The sequence below is a fragment of the Cimex lectularius genome, unplaced genomic scaffold (genome assembly GCF_000648675.2).
Source record: "Cimex lectularius strain Harlan isolate CLEC.00 unplaced genomic scaffold, Clec_2.1 scaffold12, whole genome shotgun sequence".
Lineage (NCBI taxonomy): Eukaryota > Metazoa > Arthropoda > Insecta > Hemiptera > Cimicidae > Cimex > Cimex lectularius.
Window position 1 is genome coordinate 2,508,207 of NW_019392875.1, and position 15,732 is coordinate 2,523,938.

At 33.4% G+C, this 15,732-nt stretch overlaps 1 protein-coding gene, 1 long non-coding RNA gene and 1 other non-coding gene across 4 annotated transcripts in view; 1 reads left to right on the top strand and 2 right to left on the bottom strand.

Moving 5' to 3' along the window:
• Nucleotides 1–15,732, top strand: part of LOC106673851 (carboxyl-terminal PDZ ligand of neuronal nitric oxide synthase protein) — a 405,816-nt gene that overhangs the window by 275,767 nt on the left and 114,317 nt on the right. For both annotated transcript variants that reach the window (XM_014406196.2, XM_014406194.2), the window contains exons 4-5: nucleotides 1,897–1,952; nucleotides 13,446–13,551. In XM_014406196.2, coding sequence (XP_014261682.1) covers nucleotides 1,897–1,952; nucleotides 13,446–13,551 — 162 coding nt within the window. The remainder of the gene's footprint in view (nucleotides 1–1,896; nucleotides 1,953–13,445; nucleotides 13,552–15,732) is intronic.
• LOC112127649 overlaps nucleotides 8,984–15,732 on the bottom strand; it is a 159,572-nt gene continuing 152,823 nt past the window's right edge. Inside the window, exon 6 of the long non-coding RNA XR_002910667.1 lies at nucleotides 8,984–9,276. This is a non-coding gene — a long non-coding RNA (uncharacterized LOC112127649). The remainder of the gene's footprint in view (nucleotides 9,277–15,732) is intronic.
• On the bottom strand, nucleotides 9,866–9,939 carry Trnai-aau. The gene has a single exon. It is a non-coding gene; the product is annotated as a tRNA-Ile (tRNA).

Consider the following 15,732-nt stretch of genomic DNA (forward strand, 5'->3'; position numbering starts at 1 on the left):
TGGTTTTGGGCCCCGGGTTTCGTTGGCGATCCCTGCACAAGGCGGTTAGCCGGCGGGATTCGGCGAGGCTCAGTCGGCGCCTTTGGTCTAGTGTTTACGATCGCCGACTTGGGCCTCGAAAATTGTGGGTTCGATTCCAAACTCCGTTACTGTTATTTTTATCTCCCCCTTTGGATTCATTTTTTCTCTCTCTCTTTCCTTTACTTCTATTTCTTTTCTTCTCTTAGGGTTTCGGTATTTACCCTTCCCAAAAATACCGTGGCGCTCAACAATTACCTACCTTTCTCCTTCACCCACCCCCTTCTCCATTGAGCGACGGGACCAACTTTTGTCGGCCGAAGATTCGACCGTAACAAATTCTGCCAGTCTATCCTCTAAAAACATTGACCCTGTCATGACTTACAGAACCCTCCATCCACCGTTCAAAAAATGGCGACCAAACTCCCAAGCATAACCTTCACCGTCCATCGCATAACCCTATCTCCAATCTATTATAACCTCACATCCTACTCCGGAAAAGACTTCCGGTACCTAGGGCTGTGTCAAAACAAACGACTTACCACGAATCGTCAAACACGACTAAAAAGGATAGAACCTGCAATATCGATCATTACTTACTTAAAATACTACTAGGCAACAGATCTAATTTCTTCCTCGTCAACAACATACTAACATACAACTCAACACTGAAGACAATAAGGGCGTACGGCATAGAACGGTGGGGATCAAACATACCTTCCAATTTCCGCATATTCCAGACCTCGCAATCAATAATCCTTAGATCCATCGTCAACCCCTAGTTCTATGTTTCTATCCACCTACAAAAAAATTCCACTCTAAATTCCAATCCGACTCTAATCCTTGGCTTTATTTATCCGGCTCCTTCCTTGGCTAAAGTACACCCACCTACTTTCCGATCTTTTCCTAGCAATTCTCCTCTACGTCTAAAAAGGCGATGGTCCCGAGACATACTGTCAGATAGTGCGAGTGATTAAGCGATGTTTTCTAACTTATGAGAGCTACCACGGGGTAGCTTTTCCACGCAATGCCTTTTGTTTTGGTTTTTATTTTAATTTGAATTGCCTTGTTATTTATGTAACTTGTAGTGCTTTGCCCAGATTAAAATATATCAAATTAACATCAACATTGTAAAAATATAATTTTTTGGTGTTTTTCCCGTTTTTTAATCTACTAATTCTAGGAGTCCAAAACCGGGCTTTTATTATAAAAGAAGTTATGTGCAAAATCGATTTAAGACTTTTACTACAAATGAACAAGGAGCTTATTACAGGCCATTGTTTGTTTTACCGTATACATACAGTACTACCTAATAATTTTAACAGAAATATTGTTTCGAGAGTCAGAAGAAGTCAATAAAACAAAATATAAATTTACAAAAAACAATGTCAGTAAGGAAAAGGGAAGATGTCTGGCTTAGGGCAGGGTTTTTAAAATGGGAGAAACATTTGAGATGTCGGCTTAAGAAGGGCCGGGCCGGGAAACGGAATATGACAGGCTCCAAATGGATCCAGGTGTGAATTTTTACAAGGGAAAATGTATATTCAGACGTAGTGAACAGATCCGATCCAGTCAATAATGACGAATCCTATTATGTTTAAAAACTTTCCAGGAGGATGAATGGCAAATCATATCCAATCCAATTATTTGAGCGTTCCTTTCGAATGAGTTTCAACAATTTTGGACCGTTCCAATTTATATTTCCACACTGAGGAAACCATAATAAATAAAATAAAAACCATAAACGAAAATTTTTTATATTTTTTATAATCTAGATTTAAGATGGCAAATCTTCCCTCCTTATCTATTTTATTTTCATATATATGTTTTTATATTATATTTAGTTCTTTAATTTGGTATCTTTATTTTTTTTTTCAGAAAAAACAGTGGCTAGACGAAGGAAGTATGGTTCTAATGCAGCACCCAATTTACCGGTGAGTACGATTAGTTTAATTCTTTAACATTTTATTTTTTAAATAATTTGAAGTTAAAATGGGCTATGTACATTCTTTGTATAGGCATTTCATTCACATGGATATCTTTTTGGGCTGGATACTTGATTTTTTATGTGACAATTTTTGCATTAGGGGTAATACAATTAATTAAGGTTTTTAGTTTAGATAAAAAAGTCAATGGCACGAGCGGGTTTCGAACCCACGATCTTCGGCTTGATACGCCGCTGCTCCAGCAAGATCAAGCTGAAGATCGTGAGTTCGAATCCCGCTCGTGCCATTGACTTTTTTATCTCAACTAAAACCTTAATTAATTGTATGATATTAATTGGTCAAGCGGACCAGGAAACTAGTGAATTTAATTAGGATTTTGAGGGAATCTTGATAAGATTATGTAGGGTTAGAATTAAGACTAGAGAAAAAATTGTCTTTTTTTGAGCATATTAAAACCGATTGCAACATTGTTTTTAGCTTATTTAGCTTAGTAAGCTTAGCTTTCGAAAATTAAAGATCCCACAGCTGTAACAAATATATCTGATGTAATTTACAAAATCAATTGTATAAATTGTCCGGCACATTGGAATTACATCCCAATATCGGGATAAGAGAGTAAAACAACACATCTATGATTGCAAATACCCAAACAAAATCCTACAGCACTGGCTACCTACCATTTTGAAAACCAACACAATTTCGAGTTCAACAATCCAAAAATATGAAACACAGAAGAAAACAAACGTAAACATAACTTCTTAGAAATGGTTTACATCAACAGAGATAAACACTGCATCAATTACAGAACAGACACATGGAAACACAGTCGCAGTTGCGCTAATATCATAAATCAAATTCAATATCAATAGTACTCAAAACATACAATACAACTTATAAAACAATCATTACACGCCATACATCAAACAATTTATCCCTCTTTTCCCTAATAATCCCGTCTATAATAATCCTGAATAGATAACTAAGCCCGAACGACAAACCATTACCGTTTTTTCTTGTCACCTCAAAGAAGCTAACTCATAGAAAAATGACTTTCTACCCTTACTTCCTTCCCCACTCCTTAAAAATTAAACATGTATAAACAAAAAAAAAAATTTATATCTCACTAAACTCTCAACACGATACACAACCGTGACACAGAAAAGACACACTTTGAATAAGTACAAATACATTGATTAAACTAACAACATTGTATTTCCATTTTCACATCTTAAATGTATTTTTATTATTAAAAGAATATTTACAAATCTCAGGCCCTGAAGATGATCTCAATAAAGATCGAAACGTTGGCGCGATAAAGAAAATGTTTTTCTAAACCTACGTCATACCAGACCATACCAACTGTGATTAACGTGCCATCTGGGTGTTTTATTACCTAAAATATCTAAAAATGGTATTTTTTGTTGTTTTCGATTTATTTGTATATTGTAAGCGTGGGGGAAAGCCATGAAATATATCTAATTTAGTTTCAATTTGATCTGATAAAGATCGAAACGTTGACAAGAAAAATGTTTTTTCTAAATCTACGTCATACCAACTGTGATTAATGTGCCATCTGGGTGTTTTATTACGAGTGTATCTAAAATGGTATTTTTTGTTGTTTTCGATTTATGTGTATATTGTAAGCGTGGGGGAAAGCCATAAAATATATCTAATTTAGTTTCAATTTGATCTGATAAAGATCGAAACGTTGACAAGAAAAATGTTTTTTATAAACCTACATCACACAAGACCGCATCTCACGATCACCAAATAATTATTAATTAACGGTCACTAAATACTACATACTGTTTTCAGAGTAAAAATTCCTTTAAAATTATGTGTCAGGATGTACAGGGTCGTATTTGAAAATTTGAAGTTGAACTGGATAAAAGGCAACAATTTAAAATTATACTCAAAATTCACTAATTTCGTGGTCCGCTTGACCAATTAATATATTACAATTAATTAAGGTTTTTAGTTGAGATAAAAAAGTCAATGGCAAGAGCGGGATTCGAACCCACGATCTTCGGCTAGATACGCCGCCTCTATCGTGATCTCGATCCACTCGGACACCAACTTCCCATCTCAACTTCAAAAACTCAAAATTCAAAAGGTGCGTTTGAGATGGGAAGTTGGTGTCCAAGTGGATCGAGGTCACGATAGCTCAAGTGGTAGAGCAGCGGCGTATCAAGCCGAAGATCGTGGGTTCGAATCCCGCTCATGCCAATGACTTTTTTATCTCAACTAAAAACCTTAATTAATTGTAATCTACTCAAAATATTAAAAACGCATTTCTTTGATTTTTGATATCATCGTCGATTCAAGAGAAATTCAGCGGGGCCTTCTAAAAAAAGGACACCTTATTAATGTGAAATGAATATAGGCCCTGATTGTAATAGCCATTACTCATATTATTTCTAAATATTTTAATTTAAAAGCTTTCTCCTTGTTCCGACTTCCCAACATGAGTACTTTACCGACCCCCTTCACTCCCACCATTGCTGAATCCACTCCTAGACCTCCCATCGGGTATATAATAGGAAAGATTGTAACAACTGACGAGTCTGTTTCCCGCCCTCCACTTCTGAAGCTATTAACTTTTAATACAGAAGTTAATTTTCCTCTGATCGTGTAGTTCTGCTTCGACCTCCACCATATAATCCTAAGGAGGATCACATGATGATGACCTTAAAATAGACCGAAAGCTTCGCAGTAACAGTAGCAACTGAATTTGCTTTTTCTTCAAGACCATACCTTGATCTAGAGTTTTCGTGAATTATTGTAGTTTCATTTATTTTATTTTAATAACATTCTTAATTAAAATATTGTTTTTTCATAGTTTTTATATAGTTTTTTCAATTAGTTAATCTTTAATGTAGGTTTTGGTTGGGATAAAAAAGTCAGTGTCACGAGCGGGATTCGAACCCACGATCTTCGGCTAAATAACGCCGCTGCTCTAACCATTTGAGCTATCGTGACTTCGATCCACTCGGACACTAACTTCTCATCTCAACCTCACCTTTTGAATTTTCCCTCCTTTTTGCCATATTTCAAATGTCGTGTAATCGGATTGGATTCTCGGCGACAAATGAAATGGCCACGGAGAGCTTTATTGAACTTATAAATTCACTAGTTTTCGTGGTCCGCTTGACCAAATAATATCTTTCAATTAATTAATCTGTATTTAAGGTATTTGTAGAAATAAAAAAGTCAGTTTTACAAGCGGAATTCGAACCCACGACCTTCGGCTAAATACGCCCCTGCTCTATTAGTAGTCCTACTAATCAAGCACTCTAGTAGAGCAGCGGCGTTTTTAGCAGAAGGTCGTGGGTTCGAATCCCGCTTGTGTCACTTGATTTTTTTATCTCAACCAATACCTTAAACACAGATTAATTAATTGAAAGATATTATGTGGTCAAGCGGACCACGAAAATTAGTGAATTTTACACTTTATTTCTGTAAAAAATTTCTTCCCATCTTATTGTGATATTTGAAAACGACTTTTGAAGTATTTAAAGTGGTCCGATTGTCCAAATAAATTCTTTTAAATTAATTAATCTTTAATTAAGGTTTTGGTTGAGATAAAAAAGTCAGTTCACTAAAGCTATTCAATAATTAATTTTGTATTTCAAATAACTAATTAGTCCTGATTCTAGGCGGAAAGTACGGGTCAAAAATAATTTTAGTAAAATTCACGGCATGGACATTTATGCTAGTTTGGTAGGTTTGTATGCTGTAGGCTGCAATTACAAAAAAAAAACTTTTACAGCCATTCATTGACCACCTTTTTCGTTAGAGCAAATAAACCAACTTAATTTACTGAGAGCCAATATATGCAAGAATTTACAACTCAAAAAGGAGTAGTTTTTTAGGTGTGGTACAGCTGGATTTTTAAAGTTTTGTGTTTTCCTTTTATTACGATCATTGCGTTGATCACATTCACACCGAGCAAATCGTGTTTAGTGTTACTCATGACTGTGAAAAATATCAGTACCACAACTCAAACAAATTAATTAAAGAAAAGAAAATTCGGAGCCTGGTCCAAATAAATTAAATCAATAACCTTTTAAAATAAGTGTATTAATATTAAAAAATAAAATAAAGTGATCCGTGACATAGGTATCTCCTTGCCATTTAGACTTACAAAAAAAGTGTCTTCAAGGTCCTTCCTCGTCCTTTCGGGTCTCAACTCGCTCTGCCGAGCCTGCGGTTCGGAATTTGCTTATCCTCAGCCAAATGATTCTCGTTTTGGTTAAAAAAATATTGTTATAACGTAAATGTTGGAGAAACGAAATATAATATTGATGGATTTGACAGTTTTTATTGCCATCAACCGTAATGGCGTGTACTTAATTAATAAAAATTTTGTTTTGTTGAATTGTTTCACTTTTCTTGTGGGTTTGCGATATGTTCTAAGGTTAGGAGTAACTGTTAATTTTTATTTTCATGCATAAAACGTCTCATTTTAACATATTGGAAACGCATTTGAGAAATTAAATTTGAAACTGGCCCAAATAAGAAAATTTGCTCACAATTCAACTCGAACAGTTTAATTTATTCTGGTAGCTTCCTTAATGGTGCCTATTACGTCGAGTTTGCCACCACCCGCGCCAGGTTGCCACTGTAGACTTAACCACTCGGTCATTACCATCCCGGTCGGTATTTATTAGCCGGGATCTTCTCCAACTCTGGGTTCGGCGAGGGCGTAACTTGGAAAACAAAGCTTCACCGTTCCAAACTCGGAGCCTTGCAAGTCGAATCCAATTAGGACGGTATTCAAAGAACCCCGCTGACTACAACTTTCATCGCATCCCGAATCGCAGGGAATAATAATTCAAAAAGTGAAATTAGTTTATTTTTGTAAGTATAAGTTAAATTGAACCGTAAAACCTTTCAACAATTGAACATATATGGCCCATTGCGCGTGTACTCGGCGATGAAATTATCCTGATCCTCAGAAATTTTTAAGGCGATCCTGCTTTAAATTTTCCAAATAAGGCTTCACCTACTGAAATCTGATCATTTGCCTCGGCATTGTATATTTTAAAATGAGAAGCTTCCAGCCATTCAACTCTGAATCTTAAATATCGATAAAATTTGGTAATTTGGCCGACTCTATGAAATTTGGGTCAGTACGTCATAGGCAAAATGTACTCGCAGATTTTTAAATGCTTTAATATTTTTAACCAGATGATGTGTTTGAATTAGATATTTTGATTGGCTGATTACGTTAATATAAACTGCTCAAAAATGAATAGGGATATTGATAACGTGCGGTGATTAGTGACCGTTAATCGATAATTATTCAGAAATCGTGAGATGCGGTCTGGTGTGATGTAGGTTTCAGAAAAACATTTTCTTTATCGTGCCAACGTTCGACCTTTATTGAGATCATCTTCAGGTCTCAAAGTGTTTGTCTTCTGTGTAATTGTTCCATTCTTGCGTATCGTGTTGAGAGTGCCCTGAAGATGATCTCAATAAAGATCGAAACGTTGGCACGATAAAGAAAATGTTTTTCTGAAACCTAGATCACACCAGACCGCATCTCAGGATTTCTGAAAAAGATATTGATAATTTTGTAGTATTTACTTTCCCTAGCATTTTTATTATAAATTGCATTAAACTTTATTAGACATTGAATGAATGAAAGCTTTATTTACACAAAGTATATACATTAAATTTACATTTCGAAAAGCTAATTGACAATGGCCTAAGCCGTCTGTCGAGTTGATTTATAAATTTATATATCTATTTTTGTAACTTGAGAATTACCTTCTTTGATTTTAAAAATTGAAGTGGTCAGTCAGGTATTTTCGGTACCGAAGGGCGTAAGTGAGGTCCACCACAAGCTTCCTCCAGGTATCCCTTCCGTTAAGAATTGCAATAACTTGTCCTTCATCCAGCTTCAGTTTCCCAAAATACGTTTGGCGGAACTCTCTCAGAACGGGGCACACTCCCATTAAGTGGAGAGTGACCTCTGGGACGTTGAGGTTACTTAAGGAGCAAATGATGGCGCGGTCCTGTCTCCACGGTTGGCAGTTCAGCTGAAGCAATTCACCCCTCGCCCTTAAGAGCAGAGACACCTCATAGGCTGTCATATTAGAGCACTCAATGTAGTTTCGCCCTAAGTCAAAATCCAGTCTTGCGTACAAGTTGTGATGTAAGCTGTTTCTCGCACGGGTTACCAGGTCTTTCCTTTTGATTGCCTCCCACTTTTTAATCAGGTCAGTTGTATTAGAGGACTTCAGTTCCTATTTACTCCTACACCGTACAGTCCCCCGAATCGGGAATGGATCAGTTCGTGGACAAAAGGAACGTTTAGGTCTTTGTGGATAGTGAGCTTGGAGACGTAAAAAGGAGCATTGACGATTTGTCTGAGGACTTTTGATTGGAAGGACTGGATACGCTGGATGTTGGATGGTTTGGCGGAACCCCACAGTTCCACACCGTATGTCCAAAGTGGTCGCAGTAAAGTCTTGTGTAAGGTCAGTTTAGTGCTGAAGGTCAACCCGGATTTTGGTCCTAGTAGTCTGAGTAATTGTCCAAGTCTTCTGTTGAGCTGTTGTCAGTTAAGTCTTGTGTGGGGATTCCACGTCAGTCTGCTGTCAAGGTATAGTCCTAGGTATTTGACTTGATTGGAAGTAAGTATACCTTCATTGTTGATGTATAGTGGAGGGCAAGACTGCTTTTTCAAAGTGAACGTACATTGGATACACTTTTCTCCGTTTAACCTTGTCCTCCACTTTTTGCACCAACCTTCGATGAGCTCAGGGTGTTCTTTGATATTAGAGGTAGCTTGGGTAGGATTCAAGTTAGAGGATAAGTAATAGTAATAAAATAATTTGTTGGAGGAGGTCGTGAGGAGCGGTCAAGAATAAGGTAGTTTAGAATAACACTTTTACTTTTTTGCTGTCGTTTCTACCTTTATTCGGGTCATCTTCTACGTGAATTGCAAAACATATATTGATTGGGAAAAATAAATACGATGTAAATATAAATTTTGAACCAAATGTTTTTTACTCACATAAAGTGTGGTGCTATTCTTGTGGTGTCATATTGGTGTTGTGTGAAATTGTTGTGAAACGTGAATAATCCCAATCACTTAAAGACAAACAATATTCACGTCGTCCACACAATGAAACACAAATTAAGTAATTTCTCTCCTCAGAAGACATTAAAATAGCCTTTAAAAACCACAAAACACCGCACAAACGTTTTTCCAATGTCGAAGACAGCCTACAAATCCAATGTAATTTATAAACTTAATTGTATGAAATGTCCAGCACCATACATTGGAATTACATCGCAATATCTGAAAAAACGAAAAAAAACATCATGAAAAAACACACTAATAAAATAAATAAATTGATAAATTGTAATATTACTTGCCATTTAAGTGACCAAAGTGATGAGAAAAAAGTGTAAAGAGTTGAAATTTAAGTTTAATTTTTAAGAGTTGTATGAAGTTTTGTTTTCGATTTCATGTATAAATTGTAAGCGTGAGTGAAAGCTATTAAATGTATCAAATTTAGTTTGAATTTGATCTGATAAAGATCGAAACGTTAACACGATAAAGAAAATGTTTTTCTAAACCTACATTACACAAGACCGCATCTCACGATCTCAAAATAATCAATTTTAATAAGATTTAATTTTTTCTTAATTTTGTTTTATATATTATCAGTTTATCACATTTCTGTATTTAAATATTTTTTTTAAATTGGTTTTATTCCGTTCTTACTTAAAATATTCATATTATTATTAGAAGATATCCACGTTACGGCACTAAATAACTGTAAATATGTAACTTAAATGCGTTTAAGTTTTTCATAACATAAACTATTAAGTCGGTAATAAATATTACTATTAAAAAACATAAGCAAGTTGAAAAAAAATTTTAGTGGCCCATGAGGGGATCGAACCCGCGACCTTCGCGTTATTAGCACGACGCTCTAACCAACTGAGCTAATGGGCCAGTCGGTATCCTACCGCTTCTATCCTCCTCTTAGCTCCAACTCTTCAAGGATTTTTAAAAAATACAACTGACACACTACACGTACGTATTTAATATTCACAATTGACCGTATTAATTAATTAAATTAATTATACTTTTTATCCAAGGTTTAAATCAAATAAAAAAACAATAGTATATATATTTTTTACGGAATAAATCAAATTGACTATAGAAAATATTATAAGAAAACTAAGGAAAAATTAAACAATATTAAATATATTTATAAAATTAGACAGAGTTAAAAATATTAAACAATAGTAAATGTATTTCAAAAATTAGACAGTTATAAATTAATTAAAATATTAAACAATATTATTTAACAAGTAGGAAAATAAATAAAAAAGAATGATTTTATGAATACAAATAAAAAAATATTACATTTATCGTTGAATATAAATTGTAGAAACAAGTAGTTAAATTATTATAAGATATTTATGACGTATAAATAATAATAGAAAATAATTACATAACAAAAATATCTTTTATTAAGTAAGTAAAAATATTAAAGTATTATTTTTTTTCTAATATACTATATTAGAAATAAAATAACGAAATAAAACAATATTTATTCCTGGAATAGACGTTAACAGAGTGAAGGGCAAAATTATTATATGATAAGAAAATATTCAGTTAAGGTAATTTATTATTTTATCAGAAATAGTAATAATAATTATTATTAAATTTCGAGTGATTTAAAGGAGTTACTAGGACCCCAGTGTTTGTTTTGAAAAGGACTTTTCCGCTTTCTTAAATTTATTGTAATTTTGGAATTTATAATGAGATTTAGCCCTTTTCCCAGATTCTTCTACTTTTGAATGTTTGTCAAGATTTCTTCCTTTTTCTAGGAATTTTTGTGGCTGCCGGAGCGGAAATAATGAAATAAAAGAAAATACAAACTGTTCCCAAATAAACTACAATGCCCAAAATCGCAATTTAAATTAGACAAAATAGCTCTCTCTCTTTCTCTCTCTCACTCTCTCTTAAAAAAACAAAAAAAAACAGTGTATTTGAAGGGTAGAAAAAAGGACAACGATGAGCCTGATGGGGACTGTTGCTAGTCTGACGATAATATTATTATTGGCCATAAAGCTTATGGGAAATGTGACTGATGGTGAGGGCCTGGGATTTATAAACATTGTTTAAATTTTACAAATACATGTAGGATGTGAAAAAATGAATTTATACAATTATAGAAATTTTAGATTCAACAGAAGTGTTTGTGCTCACTCAAAGTGTTTGTTTTCTGTGTATATGTGTACATTACGACCCACAAGAATGACACGTCTACAGAGAAAATAAACACTTTTAGCCCTGAAGATGATCTCAATAAAGATCGAAACGTTGCTACGATAAAGAAAATGTTTTTCTAAAACTTACGTCACACCAGACCGCATCTCATGATCTTCAAATAACCTATGGGAAATCTCTAATTATGGAACAAAAATTCGAATTTATAATTAATAAACAGGAATAAATTTTATAATTTAAAATGGTATTTTGCACAAATTTGGACCTTCTAAATTAAGTACTTTAAAAAGGATTAAAGGTTCGGATTGCAATCCGTACGTAAGCACTCAGAAAGGTTATAGCTAGGTTCTAGCTTAAGGTAGAACGTTTAAATATTAGTGCGTGAAATGACAGCCGGTAAAACAAAAATTAAAAATTAATCATAATAATAAATGCATTTTATTAATATTCACAATACAAAAAATATTACATAATATAATGAAATAGTATTACAAATACAAACTACATGGACTTTATCCGTTTGTTGGAGTTTTGACTCAAATATGTTGAAAAAACAAAATTTTAAAAATAATAATATATGTGCCTAACTAAAAGTTGAATTCTTCAATTAAATTTTGTCTGTAATTATATGTTTGCAGCACGTCACTGACTAAATTTTTCTCCCAATTCAAATAATTAATGGTTTCTTCCCACTACATTTTTCTTTTCTTTTTTGAAACACCTTTCACGGTAGTATTTAAAAATTGGACTTTTAACATTTTATGTACAACATAGAATTTTGCTGCAGTTCTAGTAATATATAAATTTGCCATAAAATTTTTTTTAAAACTTTTCCTAGTAGTTGATTTTCATAATTACTGTTTTTCGTAGATCCTCGCTTTTATAAAATTCGATATAAATTTATTGTAATCCATAAATTAGATTTAAGGAGTTAGGTTTGTTTGCATGACAAGCGCCTGAGAAAATAAAACCAATTTTCAAAACCTGCATTAATTTTGCATCAACCCAATAGTTAAATGATATTCCATTATTTATTTATTTTTAATTAGAAACAACATAAAATTAAAATATGCATATAATAGGTACATCCTTTTGTCGAGCTTTTAACCACGGAGGGAAATTTATAATATAAATATTTTTTAAGAAAAAATGTGTGTGTGTGTGTGTTTCTAAAATTCTGTCGTCCATAAATTTTCCTCCGTGGTTAAAAGCTCGACAAAAGGATTTACTTATCCCACCAAGATGCCACTGAAAATCTTAATAAATAAGGCAGATTTTCTGAAATTCGCCAATCTCCCAGCGGCTTTGCCACAGAGTAGTGAAGTTTCGAAATTCTTTTGTGGATTTCCACTAAAAAGTACAACCAATCTCGAAAAAAATCAAGAAATGACAAATATAAACGTGTTGTAAACTGCACTGCTTTATGATAAGCTGAACATTGATAAATAAAAAATTTAAAATTAATTAACAAAAACTATATCATATTACAAAAAACGGCAAATCCGTTTGAATGTATTATTTTACGCATGTTGCAATAAAATATATTTAGCTATTTCAGAATATTTTACGTTTATAATAAATCTCTCCAGAATTCCTAAGTAATTTTTTTAGTAAAATAATATTATTGCATCGTAGTACTTAAATATCTTTATAGACAGAAATTTCACTAAATAGGGCAAAATAATTGACAATTATTATTTTTCAGATTTTCTCGTTTTTTTTTTCTCCTTATACGTAAAATAAACTAATACCATTAAAAAATATAAAAATACTTTGTGAAGTTTTTTATTTTAAAAAATTTTTAGTTTTTTAATTTTGTTTTCATTTTTTATTTAAATTTTTCTTTATATATAGTTTTTTAAAATATATATAACCAATTTGTATCGACAACCTGCATGGCCAAGAATAAAAATGAAGAAAAATTTAAATTAAAAAAATAAGATTTTGATGGTGGGTGTAAATTTCCGAAACGACCAAAAATTAATGTAAAATATAACAAGAAATCATTTTGAAAAAAACACCTGGAAAAGTTTTTTATAAAAAAACCCGCAAATTATAAACATAAAAAAGACACTAAGTCTTCCAAAAATCCATGTTACATAATAGAAATTAAAATAATATATATATAATCTTTTTTAAAAAAGGCAATTTTTTTGGACAATTTGTATATAATCCTGTCATGTCTGTATATGATAATGAAATATATTTTGTTGTTTCAGAATATTTTACGTTTCTCACGACTCCCAGGACCTGAAGATTTTTTCCTACATAGCAAGAGATTCTAGTAATGTTTTTAAGTGCAGTGTATTCAAATCTAATAAAAAGGTAAGAGAGATATTATTTAAAATATAAATTTCCTAAAATAACTTACCATTATATTACATTGCAAAATTAATCGAACAATCCCTACAAATTTATAATAGCCTCTTATGATAGTGAAGGAAAGTTACTGAAATTAATGTCGGTTTCGTAGGCAGATTGTGCCTGGAAGTAAATTCCAGAACTCCCAGATAAGTCCATTATCTTCCGAACAAGTGAGCCGCCCAATAACTAAAGCCTTCGGCCTATAAATAAGTCGTTTTGAAATGATTTTGCCCCCGGAACTTCATTATTGCCGAAAAGTTAGCTTTATTGTGGAATAGAAGAGACGCCGATTAAACTACCAAGTCCGAACTTCTCATTTTACCCTCCAGAAGTTGTTGACGGTTTAAATATGAATTTTCCCACCTGCCGACCCACCCGTCTTTCCTCGCGGGACCTTTTCGCCCTGGAAAATAGTACCACCCTCGACGTTTATAACCCCATTCATTAGATAAGGTAGTGATATCGGCATGGAGGTGGTTTAGAAACCAGCGTAAACTACGAACATCTATCTAGCGAAGCATGTTTATGAAATTTTCAATTTGTTTAATGATTTGTGTTGAGATAGTAATGACAATATTATGATAATGAAAAATACATTAGAAAATACACACATGCCACGGCGTGTGGCTTGGCGAGGCCGGTCTGAAATTTGTCATACCTCACGCCGTGGGCACGTAAGACTCGTTTATGCTCGAGGTCGCCCGGCCATCCAGCTAACGAATGTTTAATGCCGGAAGCTGTTGAATCGCACTTCTGCATAGCATGAATTTTAATCAATTCGTCTATGTGGAGATTATCGGACGCTCTGAATTTGGCGCCTGGAGTGACTCCCAGGACATTTTTATGGTCCTTGAAATTAACGAATGATGAATACAATCATATAATAAACGAATAATCATAATTATTCAGAAATCGTGAGATGCGGTCTGGTGTGATGTAGGTTTCAGAAAAACATTTTCTTTATATTCAAATTATATTATATATTTTTTTTATATTCAATCAAAGTATTTCTACTCACTCAGTGTTTGTCTTCTGTCTAATTGTGCCGTGAAATACTTTGATTGAATGTAAAAAAAATATATTTTGCATTGTATAAATTCACTTTTTCACATCCTAAATGTATTTGTTAAATGTAAAAAATGTAAATCCCAGGCCCTGAAGATGATCTCAATAAAGGTCGAAACGTTGGCACGATAAAGAAAATGTTTTTCTGAAACCTACATCACACCAGACCGCATCTCACGATTTCTGAATAATTATCGATTAACGGTCACTAATCACNCATAAGGCCAATAAAATAAAATTAAAAAAAAATCAATAATCTCAATAAAGATCGAAAGGTTGCCACGATAAAGAAAATGTTTTTCTGAAACCTACATCACACCAGACCGCATCTCACGATTTCTGAATAATTATCGATTAACGGTCACTAATCACCACAAATAACCATAATGATTAACGATGTAGCGCAATTATTTTCCTTCTTAGCATAAATTTGAATCAAATGTTCGTCTAGGTGATTAATATCGGACGCCTTGAATTTGGCGCCTGGAGTGACTCCCAATACCTTTCAATGTTCCTTGAAACCAACGAATTATAATTTACAATCAAATAATAAACGAATAACCGTGATAATTAACGATGTAGCGAAATTATTCTCATTCTTAGCATAAATTTAAATCAAAGGTTCGTTTATGTGATGATAATCGGACGCCCTGAATTTGGCGCCTTGAGTGACTCCCAGTACCCTTTAATGTTCCTTAAAACTAACGAAGGATGAACCGACCCGACCGTCAGGATATTACCAATAAGCTTGAGATCAGGCATGCGGTCATCAAAACAAGTTTTTGTTGCATATGCCAAGTTTCAACCTTCATCAAGGTCTTCATCAGGGCTCTACAAGTAATTACAACGTTTATAATTAACAATAGGTATCACAATAATTGTCTGAAAACAGCGGATAACTCGTCACAATATTAAAAGTAAAGTATTATAATAACAGTAAAAACAACAATACATGTATATGTAACAATTGAGAGGTAACCAATTTTGGTAGACACAAAATGACTTAGATGTAGATGTAGATGTAATATTTCAGGGTATGGTATACTGCGCCCTTTAAGAGCTATTGTATCCCCCGTG